The sequence below is a fragment of the Rhinolophus sinicus genome, linkage group LG11 (assembly GCF_036562045.2).
Source record: "Rhinolophus sinicus isolate RSC01 linkage group LG11, ASM3656204v1, whole genome shotgun sequence".
In the NCBI taxonomy this organism is placed as follows: domain Eukaryota; kingdom Metazoa; phylum Chordata; class Mammalia; order Chiroptera; family Rhinolophidae; genus Rhinolophus; species Rhinolophus sinicus.
The window spans coordinates 72,612,613-72,632,344 of NC_133760.1; the positions used below are offsets into that span (position 1 = coordinate 72,612,613).

The 19,732-nt window shown below is 36.6% G+C and overlaps 1 protein-coding gene across 2 annotated transcripts in view; it reads right to left on the minus strand.

Moving 5' to 3' along the window:
* Positions 1 to 5,587: 5,587 nt before the first annotated feature.
* Positions 5,588 to 19,732, minus strand: part of CPED1 (cadherin like and PC-esterase domain containing 1) — a 250,109-nt gene continuing 235,964 nt past the window's right edge. For both annotated transcript variants that reach the window (XM_019750063.2, XM_019750062.2), the window contains one exon: positions 5,588 to 7,556. In XM_019750063.2, coding sequence (XP_019605622.2) covers positions 7,335 to 7,556 — 222 coding nt within the window. In that variant the 3' untranslated portion in view covers positions 5,588 to 7,334. The remainder of the gene's footprint in view (positions 7,557 to 19,732) is intronic.

Consider the following 19,732-nt stretch of genomic DNA (forward strand, 5'->3'; position numbering starts at 1 on the left):
CTATGGCGATGGTTGCAAACCTGAGTAAATATACCGAAAACCATTGAATAGTACATTTGAAATGAGTGAACTTAATGGCATGTAAATTTTATCTCAATAAAACAGTTAAAAGTAAATAATAAATGAACACACCCAAACAAACAAAAAATTCCGTCCCTTCATCATGAAGTTTGCATTCCAGGGGATACAAATCATTAGACAAAGATAAAGGCTGGCATAGGGTAAGTAGAGCGTGCTGTGGACACACGAAGGAAGGCTACTCCGACCGGGATTTGGGGAATCAGAGAAAGATTGCTAGAGGAGATGGCATCTAAGCTGAGCTGTAGTAGACGGAGGAAAGGTTCTGGGAGAAAACTATTTGCTGAGCTCCTACTCTGTTAGATACTGGACGGTAAAAAGAAGAGGAAGAGTCAGTCCTAGGGCCGGAGGGGCTAAGGAGAGTGGGGTAGGACATAAGTAGGTGATTATAGATAATTATCATGTAATGTGGTGGTCACATAGGTGACCAGGGGAACTATGGAAGTAACAGAAAGAGGAATTAAATCCTGTCAAGGGGTGGAGGCTGAATACAAATTCGACTTGAGGGGAAGCAGTTATGTTTCAACCTAATGATCTGAAGAATGGTGATCTTGCCTCTTGCCGAGTGCCCCCGACCCCCAGGGCCCTCCACCGCATGGCTTACAGGACTCAGTCATGTTGCTGCTGAGTCTCACTCATCCTTGTCGCCATTTGCCAGTGGGAAAGCCTTGGGCGATCAGAGCCACTCAGGAAACTTGGGAGGTGGAGAGGAGGAAGAAGACATAGAGCACACGCCAGGCATCCCCACTGGGAGTAATTCCCACAAGAGACCTATTGATTCATTTATTTTCAGGATGGTACAGGACTCTCCCTCCTCTTTCTGCCTTCAAGTGCTCTTTGTGGTTTTAATAGTGGGAGCCCTTGTGACTCTGCAGCCCAACCTTTCCTAGCATCTTCTTATCTGATGATTTCTGGCAGTTCGGTCACTTGTCACCTCCCAAGAGAAGCATTTGCCAGACGCGTGCCCTAGCACCTCCCTCCCAGCTCTGCTTGGCAGGGGCCTCCAACCACATTCCCCACATGTCCAGACCAGCACCTGGCTAAGGCATCCAGAGATAGAAAACCTATTATTCAAAAGGTTTTACACACTGCTGTAAATCAAAAATCAGAGGAAAGTTTCAAAGAAATGAATGCAACGGCTTTAAGATTATTGGTTCTTCTCTACTTCATTGTGTAGGTGGGTGTAAGGACACACACATATGTTTACGCACATGTTTGTATGCATGTTTATTCAGTATGAGTTTTTGTTGAAAATAGTCCAGAATTCCTGTTTCTGAGGTCCTTATTTACAATACTGCCCAGACACAAACCAGGGAAGGCTTGGTTTTAGCCTCACAGTTTTGGCTTTCATGTCGGCAGAGGCAGCATAACAAGTCAGCATTCAGCAGTAAGGGGAAAGCAGTTATTTTCACTGTATTTGATAACAGTTTACTGAAGATGATGCCCAGGGAGTCTTCCATTGGAAGAGAAATTGACAGCCAGAAACTCAGTACTTCAAAGCCCATGGTGACCCCAGGAAACAGGAAAACGCCATTGAAGCCCATCGCCCACTTGAGACTGTCCATTCTTCTGGGAAATAGGAACCTGAGATGCAAAGTCCATATCAGCCTCATCTCAGAACCATAAATAATTCATGGAAGATATCAATTTATTTCTAGAAGAGGTGGCCAAGAGAGCTTTCTGGGTGTTTACTAATACCGCGGACCTGGAAACTCCATCCTATTGAAATGATTCCTGTTCTTGGCAGGAAAAACTTGTGCTCAGGGTTGAATCCACACCCTTTTAAAAACATGCCATTGATTTTGCATAACTAATGTGAACATTGAAATGGGGACTATTTAGAGACAAGTACGAACAGAGACCAGGTTTCCCCCAGGGGTGTGCACATGTGCTGGAAACTGATGAACCCAGTGCTGTGCCATCTGATGACTAAACTTATTTTAAGCTATAGAGGCACTGCTTCAAGCCCCCCCTGTACTATTCTTAATTCAGACCAAATTTTATCTTATAAGTAGAAGAAGTAGCTGCAAATAATTTCATGCCCTGCCAATGACATAGGTACCAATTTTGAACAAAATGCTCTTAAACTCTCTTTATGATGCTGTAAAAATGGAGAGCTCATGCCCATTAAAATATAAGCTTCATGTTACATGTAATTAAGGCAAGGAGGAGAACGTAAAAATGTAAGTTTTAAAATGTATCTTGTATTACATATTAAATGCACATAGAAAATGCTGCCTAAGTTCCATTTCAAAGGCCGAGGTGAGGACAGGGAGGAAAGGTCACGGTGGGTGAATGATTCCATGGGTGAAAAATATTGAGGGAAAAAAGCGTTGCTATTTCAAGTTCTTCATGGGCCATACTATACTGATGGGTAGAGGTCAGTTTCTATTTTTCCTGATTATAAATAAGAAGGTATCATTAAAAGCACATTCAGCTGCTATTTGGTTAATCCAGGTTATAATTTTTGGTCTAACCAAGTTTGAAAATTATTATTTATTTTTCTTTAAGAATGAGACCCTCTAAAGTGACTTGGATGTTAAGACGAGGTTGGAAGAGATATCCAACATCTGTCAAAGGCAGCTGGAGAAGGCGCTGATAATTTTTATTCATCCCAGAACCCAGTGAGGGAGGAGGCTGTCTTCTGGAGTGAAGACCTGTGCTGTTCTTGGCAGGGATAATTTAGGCTCAGGCTTGAATCCACACCCTTTCTACCTTGTTCTAATTGTGATGGGCCTAATGGATTAACGTAAGCCACGTCTGCTTCAGTGTTGGCATTTTGTACCATCTTCTCACTTCTATGTATTTACTGCAAAGGGACATCAAAAATTCTGAATCCCAGATCTTCAGCTATTCATGTAAGAAATCTACCGGAGACCCAACACATATCTAAGTGAAGATTTTGTGGCTATATGATTGATTATGTATTACAACCTATGCCTGTTTTAGTTTAATGTTCTTAATTTTTCTCTATCATTTAAATTCATGATTTAATTTTAAAAACATACAATTATAGACCAAATAAAAATTAAGTTATAGACTGTAAAGAAAATTAAAATGTTGCCCTTCATGGCATACACTGAGCTTTCAATCTACAAATTTGGAACAGATTTTATTATAGATAAAAAAAAGAAATACAATTGAACAAAATATATAAATAAGTCACATACCATCACTATTAAATTTCTTAGCTGAGCCCTAAAAGCTGCATCAAATTGGTGTATTCACCAGCCAACCATAAAATAACTCACTACATAGCTGAGTCATATTATATTCAAAAGACCATGTGACTTCTGAATTCTGATGTACAAGTAATCAATTATTAGTACTTCACTTTTTAAAAATACCTAAACATTATAATAAATTTTATAGAAATTATTGTTTCATGTAATAAAAATAATTTGATGCTATACATAAATTTCCTAAGTAAATATCTTGGTTAGATGTATTAAATGTCTTCTTATAATGAGCCAGTCAGCATAAATCAAGTTCAAAACCTAATCTACCTAAATATGATGACTCTGTAGGAACATAAAACCTTTTTATGGTGTTTTCTCTAAAAGTGGCTGTTTTAATTTTATTCTTACTATTAGTTGGGTTTAAGTAATTATCTTCATTTACATTGCAAATAGGCTTATCAATTGGAAATATTCTTGATATGTTTTAAGACTTAGTACTTTGTGTAGTGAGTGTGTGTAGCGATCTGACATTTAATAGAGCCATAAAACAAATTCTTTATATTTCAGTGAACATAAAGAAAACAAATGGAGCACCATTTGGGGAGGACCGCATGGTCTATATCAGAAACAAATGAGTTCTACAGCCCCCTACACCAAGTGAATGAATCATAAAAGAAATATGGAAGTTCATAACAGCAGTTTCTGCAGCAATAAAAACATGATAAAAGGCTCTCTGACAGTATGAAACCTTGGAAGCCTTGCCAAAGACAAAACCTAGTTTGTAGGCACTGGAGTGAGAATCCTGCTGTCTTTAGCAGGTCTTTGGGGTTTCTAACAACTTCCTGTTCATCCCCTCAAGTCTAAGTGATCTATCAAAATGCATTCGTTTCCATGAGCAATCAAAATCATTTGAACTCTAAAAACACATTGAAAAAGAAAAAGAAAAAGAAAAACCAACTACAGTGAGCATTTGCAGAACAATTACTCCTTGACCCAGTCAAAATGGTAGAATCTACTGTACCACCATGTTGCTCTGGGACACATGGTTTTGATGTCATCAGCCCATACGTGCTTACGCAAAATTGTGCTTGTTCATTTTAAACACCATAATCCTAGCCACTGATTTTGATCACATTTTTTGTATTTGTTTCTTTTTATAAGATGAAAATTTACAGAGAAAAAAAATGTAAATACTTATGATCCTGTCAGTATTTGCTCAACTTAAGGGACCCATAAGATAATATTCGTTAAGATCGTAACCCAGATAATATTCAGTCAGATCATAACCCCTAAGCCTTATTATTATATTAGACCCCCTGCCCAATGCCAAAGCATTACAGCTTTGAAATAACTCTTGTTGGGTTACATAATCTTGACTAGTTTTTGTATTTCTTCTTGGATTCCTTCAGTGAAATGGAACTAAAGGAAGAAACTTCAGATGCAGAACAGTGTTATTTTTTTCCACGTGAACATTAAAAGACTGATTTCCATTTCAAAAATCAGTGATTTTATCCAATGATTTCCAAGTGGGTGTGATTGTTTTGTAGAGATCACTGTTAGGCACAAGGACAGCTAACATGAGGAAGATGAAATGACCCAGTGTAAACCCTACCAGCAGGCAATGGTGAGTGCTTCTTTTTTAGATGTCTCTGCAGGGTCCAACTCACTTACTTGGGTGGTTGGCAAATAGCACACTGTGCCTTTACACACACACACACACACACACACACACACACACACACACACAATGTCAACAGTAATGCTTGGAAATGCTTATGCGGTTATTCTTGACTTTTAATATTACCAATGTTTTCTTTAGTTTAGTTTAGTTTAGATTGGATACTAATCAATTCTTACCAAACATAATACACTTCCTTTAAGTTTTACATCTTAAAATACATTAAAATGTCTACTCCCATTTTTTTTTCCATTCCAATTATTAACTTGCTAAGCATGCAAGTACACACACACACACACACACACACACACACACCTATTTCCCTAAGGTAAAACAAATTATAGTTGTTGTTTTTTTTTAAATTAAGGAGTAACTAAAATGATTCCTAGCATTTTAGTGCCTTATCTTTAAAAAAAACCCAAAAAACAAAAGCTTGTTACGGCATCATATTCAAAAGCTTTGGTCATTGTTCAGCAGGGAGTTCATCTGATCAAAATTTAGAGACTGTCAGGTTAGGAGTGTAGTTATCATGTTAAACCACACTCCAGTATTTGAATCTGCATGGTAATATCCCTGCCAAATGGCCACTGTTTGTGTGGTTGTATGTCTCCAATAAAGAGGAAAATAAAAGATACTCTCTGAACACAGTCTATTACTAGCAAGACATTTATTAATATTATCATTACAATTGTGTCTAAAATCCATGATTACTTCAGTGGTGAAGAGGTAAATGCCAGACAAACCTCAGTCAGACAGTTATTTCAGTTAGGTCGACAGTAAATTACAAGGAATACCCACTGACTATAATCCCGTTACAGAGTATGTGATACAATAAAACTCGGTTAGAAGCTGCATGAATTGGCAACATTTTATTTCCTTAAAAAAATGACTGAAAACCTAAAAATGGTGCTCGCACATAGCTGCAGATATTAGAAAAACCTTTCATTTCAAAGCTTAATTCTGTACCGTTCTTTTAAAAAATCTATCAGATGAAGATAGGTATTGTTAATATCAAGTGATATTTGTGCTTAAATATAATTTAAGACAGTTAAATATAAATTCATGTTTACTTTCATATAAAAATATATATAAAAATAGAGTATTTAAAGGAGGTGGATATTCATACTAAGCAATTGATCGATCAAAATAGTTTTATTAATTTTTTTGTAAAGTCATGAAATTGAGGTATTTGTACATTTGGTAATTTTAGCCATGTACTAAACTAACTCTCTCAGCTCTTTATTTCCCCTCAAAGAAAAATAATCCTTTAAAAACCATTGTAACAGTGAGATGTTATCTCACAACAAAGCATTTGTAAAGAAATTTGCTATTTTGAAACTAAAATATAGAAGGGAAAGTTGTCAATACTAGAATTAGATATGTTTTATATGTATGCCACAGTTTTAATAAAAAAATAATTTATGCCTTATCTAAATTTGGATTAGACATAGTTGTTCAGGAAAACAAAAATGCGGTTACTAGTATTTGTGGACATATTACAAATGCTTTACGGAAATAAATGCCGAGGAGCTAGAGAATGCTATCTTTTGCAAAACATTTACATCAAATGTAGTTGTAATCTTACATTACACAGGGCTCTAATGGCAAACGAAAGCTTTCTTAAATAATATCATCCATGAGACATAATAAAGTTATACATGAAGAACTATATTTTGTTTCTCACTTTAAATTACATATTTAATCAACTTTGATGCAGTTACCCATCCAAGTTCACAGGCAGGATAGGAGGGAATGTTTAGGAAAGGTACAGAGTGCAAAGTTAGATATATGGGTGTTTTAACTGTAAAATATGACACTTCTTATTTCTCAGAGAATCTATTTGAATTCCCTTGTGAAGCATTCCTGTTCTTTTCCTTTCAGTTATAAAATTTGAAAAGTACACAAAGAAATGCTTTTCATAAGCATTAGATTCACAAAGCTGAAACCATCATAAATGCCACATTGTCATCCGGTAAAGGACACAAATGCAATCCCTATTTACAAGTGGAATGTAATTGCTTTTTTACCCTTTTCAGTTTTAATGTACCGGTAGAGAAGATAACACAATACTCAAGAGCATTATCCTTTTTCTCCACATCACAATGCAATACCCAGGCCACAGTGGTTCTAGTTTATGATTGTATTTCAGCTAACATTTTCCTAGCTCGATCTTTCACCAACTTATTTTCAAGTGCACATCTTGACTTTATAAAGCTGGAGGAAAAAAGCGCTATTACTTTTTTTCAGCTGTGTGTGCATTGGTGTGTAAGTGTGTGCTGGTGTGTGTGAGTGCATGTGGTTGATCCAAAATACATGGGATGTACAGGATTTGGTTCTTGGATAATCACCCAGGTGAATGGCTTGTCTTCAATTCCAAGTTCAGGCCTCCTGCAGGGAGTCTACACAGTTCCTCTACTCGCACACATCCTGTTGAGAAGGATTTCAGAGTAAACCTGATTAATTGGACCTCTGACATGGTACGGTGATTGGTAATTTATGACAGAGTCTTGTTGCCGTTGTTGTACTTGGTTTTGATTGCTGAAATATTTTCCCACAATGTGATTTCTTGATTGTTTTATTTTAATAAAGTGATATTCCTCGGATAACTTTGATTTCACTACCTGCAAATCAAGAGCAAAACAAACAAACAAGAAACAGTGAAGCAAAATCAAGGACATATTCAAGCTCTGCCTAGAGCAGTATAACTAACTCACAAACTCGAACAGCATCTCTATGACACAGATGTTGCCCAAACGACATACACATGATTTATGTAACCAAGAACCAGAGTGTCTTATTTTTCAGAAAAGGCCAAGGTTGAAATTAGACTTTCTGCCACTCTGCTTACCTCAGGAGAGCTGTCCCCAGTGCAACTAAGGGAGAGTGTCTGATGGCTTTTCTACCACACTTCCGTGTGCGTTATGTTAGTACAGATGCTAACATATAAAGAAGACACTGACGTGCCTTTGCTGAGTCACTCATTCAAGCATGGTACTCTAAACCTGTCATGGCACCCTCTTCTAGAATGGCAACTAAAACTATTATCAGAGTAAAATTATTTTCCATTCCACAGCCATAGCTAATGATGTCACACTTAGTGGTTTCATTTCTCTGGGCATTTAATAAATTATAGAATCCAAAGGAGTAGCCTAAGTCCTATTAGGCTAATAACTTTATATATGTTTGTACAGACGTAGATATACTTTTATCTTAAAATCTTATTGAATAGATAGCATTATAAACATTTATAAAGCATAAAAGGGTATATAATAAAGAATTTCCTTCCCATCTATGCCCTCCACCTCCTTCTCCAGAGGCAATATATATTACTAGTTTCTTTGTGATTCTATCACAGATGTTTTATGAATATCAACAAACATATATACAAACAAAGAGGCTATATTTACTGTCTATTTGTACAATTTACAAAAAGTTGCCCTGGTGAAATCTTATAAGTCAGCTTTAATCATTGGGTTAATATAACTCAAGTTGTTAGCACCAAGGGTGAGAGAGAATGAAGCTGGGAACCAAGACAGAGATGGGGGGGAGGGTTGGGAATTGCGGAGGATAGAAAATACTGGCAAAGATGTTTTGGGTGTCTTTACAAATGAATAACAAATATGAATTCCATTATATTGATGCAATTGTAAAACATTATTTTTGGTCAATATGGGCACATAAATTATTTATTGTTGATGACCAATGAATGCAACAATAGCTAACATGAATTTTTTCCCTCTTTTGAGTGTTTTATAATGATCTAAACACATTTTTTTGATCCCATGCAAGAGAATGCAATAAAAACAATTCCAAAAATACATAATATTTGAGAAAATCATGATATCTATTTTGAAAATAAGTATTTTTAGTTTTGTTGCAAGTGGGCATGAACCTTTTTTGGATTTTCCTTTTTTAAAAATAGAAATACTGTAATGATCTACACCAAATGTTAACAGCGGTGATTTGGGGCAGAGGAACCATGTTTCCCTGAAAATAAGACCTAGCCAGACCATCAGCTCTAAAGGGTCTTTTGGAGCAAAAATTAATATAAGACCGACATTATATTATATTATATATTGTATTGTATTATATTATATTATATTGTATTATATTATATTATAAGACAGGTTTTATATTAAAATATGACCAGGTCTTATATTAAGTTTTGCTCCAAAAGATGCATTAGAGCTGATGGTCCTGCTAGGTCTTATTTTTGGGGAAACACAGTATTACAGATGATTTAAGATGTATTCTTCGTAACTTTTGGTCTTGACTTTTTAAATTTAAGACAATGTGCATTACATCATAATCATTAAAATGTTCAAATTATTTCCATTTTGAAGAAAAAAAATGTAATAGTAATGCATTTTAAGACCAATTATACCCTGGTCACCCCAAATAAATGAATTGTTTTCCTATAGTTACAGGCTGTTTGGCTTTTCGTGACCAGTCCCTCAGATGAACTGATTCTTAAGAAGACCAGTGAAATCAGCGGTTTGTGGTAAGGAATCCCTGTGGATCATAATTTAGAGCTCAGTTTGCAGTGAACCACTGATTAATATTCCAGGTCTCAAGGATGTAAGTTTCTATAATGTGCAGCTCCTTCCATATCTGTTTGGTTACACTATAATTTCAAATATGGTAGCCTGGCCAGGTCCACTAGTGTTATCCTAAAGGTTGTGTCCATGTTGGGGGAGGTCTGTATTCAGTGATAACAAGATTAGTGAACATTTTTAATATTTATTTAAGCATAAATATTACATTGAACCCTGAAAAATATTATTCCAGTGTTCTTAATTTGGTTGTATAATTTTATGTTAAATTCTGGCTTTTGCAATTGCCTGATGATCTGCCTGCTAATTACATGCAAAGTGGAAAAAGGTCCATCCCGATGTAATGGTTATATTAGGTGAGTGCAAAAGTAATTGTGGTTTAAAAGGTTAAAAATAGTTGCAAAAACTGCAATTACGTTTGCACCAACCTAATAGTAATTTAAAAATTATTTTAACGTGTTGTGGGATTTCAGGGTTGATTTTATGTTGTATCACAAATGTTGGGTAACATGCAGGTGCAGATGTGTATAGCAATCTTGAATGTGATTCACAAAAGGGATACACAAAAATACATATTTCCAGTGTATTTGCTGAAGCAGATAGCTTTCGCTGAGAAGTAATGACACTATTTTGCAAGTTCACAATGGGAAGGTTGGTAATATATTTCTGTTTTTTAATCACTAAGGTGATCTCTGAGAAAGATGGGATGATGGGGTCTCCCCCAGCTTCTCGGGGGCCAGCTTAATGCCTCCTACAGCATCAGTGCTCTCTTTATGCTTTTCAAGATTTGACCCCCACATGCCCATGCCAGGGATTGGCCCAACAACACTTTAGTTGGTTTCCTTTAAAAACTATTCTGCAGGAAATATCAAAAACAATAAGTTTCCTAATTCCTTTGTTAAACCAGCATCACCATGTAACTGAATTCTGAAAGCTGACAAACCTCCAGAAAAAAAACCTCAATTTTGATTTGTCAAAATATAGATGTAAAAAATCCTCCCAAAACACTACTGTAAATTGAATCTCGGAGCCTTTAAAAAAATCCAGCAGCATTATGGGGCATACCACTAGCACATACAATTTATTTCAAGAATGCAAGTTTTAATATTATGAAATGTTTTGTTGTAGGAAATTACCAAATAATTATTTGCTATACGATTGTTTACTTCGAAAACCCAACAGAATCTACTGAAAAATAATGAGATGTTATAAAGCTAATATTTAAAAATGATATAGCTTTTCTATATTTTATCAATAATTCATAAGAAACATGTTCGAGAAAAGATCCCATTATAGTACTAAAACAACTTAATTAAGTTCAACAATGATGCCGGCGAAGAATCCATCAAAAATTTAATGAGACATAAAAGAAAACAAACAAATGGAAACAAACACACACTATGTCAACTCTTTCCAAGTTAATTACAGTGCTACTCCAATTGTAATCACAGAAGGATTTGGGGGAAACTTGACAAAGAAATTCTAAAATAGGTCTTTACAAGTAAATGTAAGAAAATAACCAAGGCCATTTAAGAAACAATAAAAATAGTTACGAGAAGGACTTTCAGTACTAGACAGCCATTCATCAATATCGAGTCTACTACCATCAACTCAGTGAGTTGGTTGTATAAGCAGAATTCAATACTGAGAGAGAAAGAATAGGAATGTTCGTACTGTAGATTAAAATGCATTTCGTAAACTGCTACTGTTCCCTAAAATGTTTATGGAGAAACAAGGTAGTTCTAAACAAAGCTCAATGTTCTATAAGTCCAGTGACCACAAATGTTGACAGCCTTATAGGTTTAATTGCACGGGATTAAAATCAAAAGTATATGTTTAAGATGGAGCTATGTACCAAACTCTTGGTAGTCTCCAGTGGAGAAGGGAGTGAGAATTGGGATATGGACGTAATGAAAAGGCTGGAGTCTTTTGTTTTTATTGTATATACTAACTTTTAAACTTTTAGAGTTGGAAAGAATTCATACAATCCTTTTAAAATAGAAAAAGAGTAGAAGAGATGTAAAATGATGTCGTATTTTATGACAGTAAAATGTAATGATTTTTTCCCCCCATATAATACCCACCTTTCAATCTCCAGAGTTCTCTGCGTTCAGAAACACATGGAGTAATTCAGATATGATCCCTACCCTCAAAGGGACTATATAAAGACACATGTCTAAGATACTTGAAGTAAGAACAAGAATGAAATGACTTCAAAGACATTGTCTGAGACTAGCTCCCAAGGTCAGGCACCATGTTGTTTCCGTGTCATGCATAGTTCTTAGTACATTAAAGAGACTTAGTGCTAATTTATGGAGGGCATGATAATCTAGTCACATAGCTATGATTTCTTTGAACTTATTTGTAAAATTCAGTATCCGGCATTGACGTCAAACTGCTATTTCTGAGTTTCAAAATATTACTTTGTTTTACCTACTCTGCTGGGCTCTAACGTGAAGGAAAAGGAGCTAGCTACATTTTAAGGCTTGAAAGTGTTATGCAAGTGAAAGGTGTTTGACACCTGTACCATAAAGAGCAAATTGTTCCTTTCCTTTACTCTCATGTGTGAAAATGTGCCCATTTGGGTTCTTCCCAAAATCAGAGGACTATGTGGGATTATTAAAATCCAACTGAAGTGTCAACTGGAATGTAGCTTTGGAAGAGAGCTGTAAGCAATACAAACGTAGTTTACCTCTGGGGGATAATACATATAATAATAATAATGATGATGATGATAATAATAATAATAATAATAATAATAATAATAATAAATGAGCTATTAGAGTATCAGTGAAACATTTAGGCCTTGAACCAGAGACAAGATTCTAGGTGTTTGAGTGCAGTGTTCACACCAATGAAAGACAAATGTCATACACTACACTTCTAAACGCTTCTCTAAATTTGGGTGCATATGACTTCATCACAGAGAAAGCAACATGTCAGGGATAAGGAGCCACTCCACATGATTAATAATGCATATATATGTGAATTGGCAAAGGTTTACATTGACCGAACATGAGTGTTAAATCACAATTTTTTTTTGCCGCTTTACAATAATCCCAAGTAACCTCTTGCCTTTAATTTTTTGTCGTTGATTTGCTTTTTGTGAATGCTCAGTGTCAAATTCTATTTAAAATTAGGAAGAGATAGTGAAAGAAACTGGTCCTAACCTATTAGATCAGCATCGTTCTAGAATCACAAGTATAAGTGTAATAAAAATAATTTTTCTCACAGCAATGTGCAAATTTAGATTGTTACCTATAGGAATAGACTTTCAAGTAAAGATTACAGTGTTTCAAAACAATAATATATTTATAATATATTAGTTATAGAAACTTAGAAAGGAGTAATTTTGGAGCTGGAATCAAGTTCTATAATCATAAGATATTATAGGATATATAGATGATCAAATTTTTCTATGACTCAGTGTAACAAGAATTGAAATTCTGTGCTTGGCATGGAGAAATAAATTTTATTTCCATAGGTTTCTTATATGCTAAGAGATCTCCCAGTTTATGATTATAGATCTTTCCCTATTTCTACACAATGAAGGACTTGGGCACACAGACATTTTAGAAGGCATGCAAATGGCCACAATTTAACTTGACTGGTTTGGGCCAATGGCTAGTATAAGACTTTACAAACAAATGAAAAAGCATTTTAAACTACACAACAAAACTAACATTGCAACTTTTTGTGTTAAATGCATGTAATCTCAACATTCAGAACTGATTTCACATAAACTTTCATCAGAATGAGCATGTTACCATGTCAATTAATTGCTACCCTGAAATAACTGAATTTTCAAAAAGCTGGTGCAAACAGGGGAAGCTTGGGGATCTGGAAAAGTGTCAGGCAGATTACAAGCAAATACCTTTCCTAAAACTGAACTTGACCTGAATAACACCCAAGGAACTTCTGATGTGGTTCCAGATCCACAGAACAAAATAGAAAACAATTTTCGGTGTGCAAATGTTCCCGAATCTTTCTAGACCGGGTTAGGGTGGGATATTCTGATTACAAGTGTGTTTCACAATCATGGATGGAACCTGAAGAGGAATGAGGATAATGGCTTTTTAAGGTTGGAAAACATAAGATTAACCAGAAAAAATCTTAATGTAGTGTTTTAAGATAAATATATACTATTTGAAATACTTTGTATTTGGTGTAGTCATTCTGCAGACAGCACATTCAATTCAAAATCCAGTCACAGATTTATGACCAGCTGAAAAAGTAGCCTAAGAATTCACAGAAATGGAATAAAAATAAAGTGATGAACAATAGCTAGAAGCCAGTCCTTAAAATTCATCATTCCATTTTGAGAAGTCATGCAGTTTTTAAAGATAATAAGGAATTCTTTCATCTACCCCCCAAATATTTAATTATGGCCACATGAAGTAAGCTATGTTTTGATTGAAGGGAGTCCAACTTCTGAATGGGTCAAAGATGCTCAGGATTAGAGGGCAAGGCTAAAGTTTTCTGTAAGAATGAAGGGGTTTTTTTTGTTCTTGGTGTTTCCAGGTTTGCAACGTCTCCGTCTCCCACCCTACCTCCAAATCTCCAACCCTTCAGACTCTGGAAGCTGAGCCCTTTTATCTCCTGTCCCCAGGCAGAGCTCAGTTCCCGGATCTGGGAACAAATTCTGCTCTGAGGTGGGGAAGTTGATTATAAGGAGCTGCCAACCAGTAGTTATCCAATGTAATGTTAAACTGTTGGTTCTATTTTGCACTCCCATGCATTCCTCCAGAGACTAACTCCTGTCTTAAACTCAGTTTCCTAAGTGGATGAATATTCCTATCACTGAATTCTTGATGCTGTTTAAATGCCCTTCGTTAGTCTGATTGATAAAAAGCTAAGTTCCTACCCAGTTCTATTTAGATGTGCATCCTGGCTCTTGGAATCTAGTTTGATCTTAACTCACAGGTATTTGTTTCCATCTATCTTTCTTCAACTTAGAATTTTTATTTACAACATGGCACTAAAATGTTACTTAGAAACAGTTTGCGCGGACCACTGTTCCCAACTGCTGGCTTCACTGGAGGGAAGAGCACTGCTCAGCACTGCTCTGGTCTTTTGAAAGGAGATCCACTGGGTCATTTTATTTTCTTGTCAGGAGAACTCTCCAGCCTCCTGTCTGAGGTGGCATGTGCCTGTCTGCCGGGGTTTGGGGAGAAATTGAGGGGACCCACCCTTCAGGTGCCAGCTTTCACTTTCATCTTTCTGGTTTCAGCCTCCACATTCATTTGTCCTTTACCATACCTACGTTTCTGAGTCCTGACTCTCTACTGTTCATTTCAAAAGAAATCATATGGATGGATGTAGGGTCTTGACCACACAGGGTGGGGTGAAGGATTTGGGGCCCACCAATTTTGCAGACAGACTTTTAACCAACTGTTCTGACCTGTGCCTCAGCCCTGCCCTCGTCAGCACTTGGATCTGAGCTGCTCAGAGGATCTGTGGTCAATTGTACCTCACCTCGGATTGGCGCTTCTCCTTGCAGGCACTTCACATTGTAACGTTCCCTTGTAGGCTAAGGTCAGCTTCTTAAAATGAATTCAAGTTTCTTATCTGTTTTGAGTTATTTCTTTTTCTGTCTTTTTTGGGGAAGGGAGTGAATAGTTTTATGTTTTTAAAGTTTTTTCATGGAGTTTCAAGTGGAAGAGAAGATAAATGCTTGTGGTTAATCTGTCACATTTAATCTGTACTCCCTGCATGATTTTAGACTATTACCCTTTATACTAGTTTTCCCAGAGTGTGTTTAGTGAGGTGTTAATCGTTGTGATTAAAAAAAAGAAAAGTGGTTCTGTGGTCAAAAACGTTTGGAAAAAGCTGGTTCAAACTAAGCTAAATAGTTTCCTTGCTGTAGGGCTTTTGGGATCATTTATTGTACTAACATTATTTGAGAATCCTTAAAGTGGAGAGGTATACAGTATTTCCCAAACCACAGATCGTGTTTTCACCGGGAAAGAACATTAAAACATAAAGTAGAAAATGTATATCAACGCTGTTCCAAGTCCATCTTAGCTTGGCGCTTAATGCTTGGTAGTAAACCTCCAGAAATGAGGGTTTATTGCAAAGAACATGAAATAGTGATGGGTCAGCATCTCTTTCTCAGGCATCTGGACATTGTAGGTTCTGGTACTGCAGAGGCTGGGATGTATAGCTGCCTTATGGAGTCATAATACTAGTTCAACATAGAGTGACTGACACTCACTTTGTTGATTCTCCATTTAATTATCCTTCTTAAGACAGAGATCCTGACGTAACTGGTGTTACCATCATTCAATATAGGATGCTCCCTTGTGGAACAGGATTTTGTACCAAACTATCTCAGAAAAGGCTGCGTTTCCTTATGGCTAACGAACTCATTCTCATCAGGTAATAATCTCTAATCTAATTGCCCAATAGGAAAGGCTAGGATTCACTTGCAGATGATGGAATGAGCACTAATTATTTTTTCCCTGAAGGGCTGCCTAGAATCACTTTCTCAAAAAGGAGGCGTAGGAATAGTTAGCAGTGAAAGCTTCTGTGACTCCTCTTTAGTTACAGAGCCACTGAAAGATTTTAAATGGCAACATTGGATCTGAAGTATAGAAACATTATCCTCATGGGGGCATGAAGGATGAATTCAACTAGCTGAAAGTGAAGGTTCCAGGATGGAAATACTGCAACAGTCTACAGCAAATAAATGACAGGGGAGAAGAGACCCTCCAGCCCACCTTGCTCGTTTACCAGCACCTTACTGATTATTTACCACTACCCTTGACCTGGTCTTCTCCCGCATAACCGGGGGCCTTGCTCCAACAGTCTTATTCTCTCCTGTACTTCTAATGTGTCCTTAGTATTCATTATTCTCCCTCTGCCCATAAACAGGCCAAGTTGTTCCTCCTATAAACTGTCTCTGGACCATTTTCTCTTCTTAATCCAATATATTTTCCCCTTTTTTATGCTTACTTGTTGAAAGGGTTTACCACCTCCCTTTCTTATTTCTCATACCTCTTCAACTTACTGTAGTCTAATTCCTTCCTGTAATATTTTACTAAAACTACTCTTAATATGGTCAGAAGGACCTTCTCAATGCCTTAGTAGATCCCTCTACTACATTTGACAACATTAATCTTACTTCCATCTCTCCTTACAAATTTTCCCTTTTTGGATTTCCATGACGCCACACTCTACTAAAGCTTCTCTCTGACACTTTATTCTCTAAATTCAAATGCTCCTATGTCTCCAAACTTTGCTTAACTATTGGTATTTCCAAGAGATCCTTCCTTGACTCTTCTTATTCTACTCACTTTCTCTGGATGATCTCTTTTCATGGTTTCAACTCTTATCTATTTTCTGATGACTTCTAACTTTTTATCTCCGGCCCCAACCTATCCCTCCAGCTTTAGGTTTCTATATCCTACTGCCTGTGAGAGCTCTCCACCTGGATGTCCTACAGGCATCAAACACAACATGTTCAAAACCGAATTCATCATTTCTTCCCTAAGCCGGTGTCTTCTCAGTTATTCTCTGTCTCAATTGCCAGTTCAGCTCTCTAATCCATCACCCAAGTTGGGAATCATCTTTGAAACCTCCTCCTCTCTCATGCCACAGATAAGATCTACAGATATTGTTTTTTAAATTGGGCCTGCATTTGTCTGCGTCTCCCTTATGCTTGCTGTCTGTCCTGGGTTAGGTGAGCCTTTATCATCTCACCCGACTCTGGCAAAAGTCTCCTAAGTTCTCGCCCTGACTTAGTCCTCTTCAAACCTTCCCTCCTCACTGTTATCAGACTTACCTATTTGAAACAAAGACATGACTATCTTACTTCTCTTTGAAACCCTTCATTGGCTCTCCATCTCCTGTAGGACAAAGTCTGATCTCTTACTATGACCTACTAGCTTGCTTTTCACCGTCCTCTTTTATAACTGCTCTGCAATACACAAATTTGCGATTCCCTGAGACATCAGGTCATTCCAAAGCTACTTTTGTTGACATTGTTCCATGGGGTGGGAGTGGCCTTCCTTTGCCGTCACCCTATTACCTTGTCTAGGGTCTGCTCATTCTTTAGCAATTGACGTGGACAGTTGTCAAGGAGGGTTCATTCAGTCCTCAGAATGGGTTGGGTACCCCTTCTCAGTGTGATTACAACATCCTATGTCTCTAACATGTCACTTAGCACATTGTTTCACAATATGAGTTTTTATGCCTGACCCTCCAACTACAATGTTTTGAAGACAGAGAGTGTTTCTTATATTTTTGTATCACTACTATTTAGCTCACGAACTGGATTCACAAGTGTGAGATGATTAAATAAAAGAAAAAAAAACAAAGCCAAGGCAATTGGAACAATATCTAGGGAAATGAGTTGGGGAAATATTTCGGAGGTAAACAGGACTTGGTCGCTAGCTGATTTGAGATTGTTAGGGTTTTGAAGAAAGATAAAGAGGAATCAAGGATGACTCTAGTTTGTCAATGACAGCACAACAGAGTCAATTTAGAGACAAAGAAAGTTTAAAGGGAATATTCTTCTTTTTTGTGTGGACATGTTTAGTTTGAGATGGTTATGAGAATATTACAAAAATTCTCCTAGCTCCTTTTATAGTTAATACAGCGCTTACACAGACACTCAAAAAATTTCATGAATTAAATTGCTATTACTAATTTATTAGAAATAACCATGCTGATAGCTAAATTCTGGGGTGTGCTATATAACTTACCGCTATTTGGATCAGTAACTCTTTTTTCTCTAAAAGTCATTACTTCAGCTTTCTAGATAGATGAATTTATCTATTTAAGTATTTAGATAAGTGAATTCAAAGTTTCTGAGAAACTTTTAAAGTTTGAAGGAGAAAGAGAAACACTTTAGGCCCATAATAAAGAAGGAAAATGTTTCTAAACCAGATAAGCTTCTGTTTATTTAATAAAGATTAAATGATGAGTAGATGATGAAGATGAAATAATAATGGAAAATCATCCCCGACAAAGATCTCAAAATTTCTTCTTCTTTCCGTGGTGCCAGCATCAAAGGAATCCTGCTGGTTATTAGAGCTGGCTGGTGATGCCAGAGGCTTTTTTTGACTGAGTCAAAAGCTCTCACCACATCTGCCAGAAAGCATATCATATAAGGGCTGTACAACTGATTAGATTTATTAATAATCCCATAATAACTAGTTGTGGATTTGTCCCTTCTGCAGTTTTGAGCTGATAATATTTTTGCATCCTTTCCAGGTTTTAGCTTGTTCACAGTTGATGTTTACCACGTAACTAAAGGTATCATCCAAAAGCACTGTTGGGCAAGAGCTACCTGGATCCTGTTTGTTGTCCTGCATAAACATTGGGAAAACAAATTCCATCTCTACCCATGAAGAGAAACACCTGCTTTTCTAATCAGCAGGAACATTTTAGTCAAAACTGATGGACACCAGTTGGGAAATTGTTTATAGATTCCTGGTGGCAAAGTATTCTCTCTGGGTGTCTTGACAGATGAAAGAGATGTCTCAAGCCCTTTAATCTCACCTATGGCAACGAGAGCTCACTGGAGCAGGTTTGTTACATCTATGATCAAATTCTCACCACAGATCAAAGAGGACACATCATGTTTTTACTGTACTGATTACACCTATCCTTCTCAGGTGTCTGAATCTATTGTGGGAATGGTTTCATTGAACACCAGAAGATACAAGTCTTCCAAAACCCAAATTCTTAGGCCTCTAAGAATACAGCTGATTTTGATTCTTGCTGTTATATTACTGCATGATAAATTCCTTTGCCAGCTCATAAGATGAGCACACAGGAAAAATGATTGCCATTAATAAATTTCTACCATTTAATGTGTTTTGCATGAGCCAATAAGCTACTTTTTCCTGGCTTGCTACATTTATCATCAAAGCATCCTTTGCAAGGAGTTTTAGAGTTTCTTGATTGTTTAAAATAAGCTAACAGTGATTTTAAATGTTGGGTGATGGTTCATAAAGATTATAAAACATCAGTGTAAGCCCTAGAAACTTCCTGAGGTACAGGTGGCACAAATAGTACAAAAGTTAAGCAACAATGATGCCTAAATGATGAATGTGTTTAGAAACTTTGTGATGAAGGAAGTCAGCTGAGAAAGAGGATCTTATCAGCTCTGTGTTGTAACTAGAAAGGTAGATGCTCCTAGAAGAATTTCAGCTCATATGTAAACAATTCAAAATGGATAACACTGCTCTAGAATCATCTGAGACAATCTGGGGTATACCTCTGTAGTATGCCTTCAA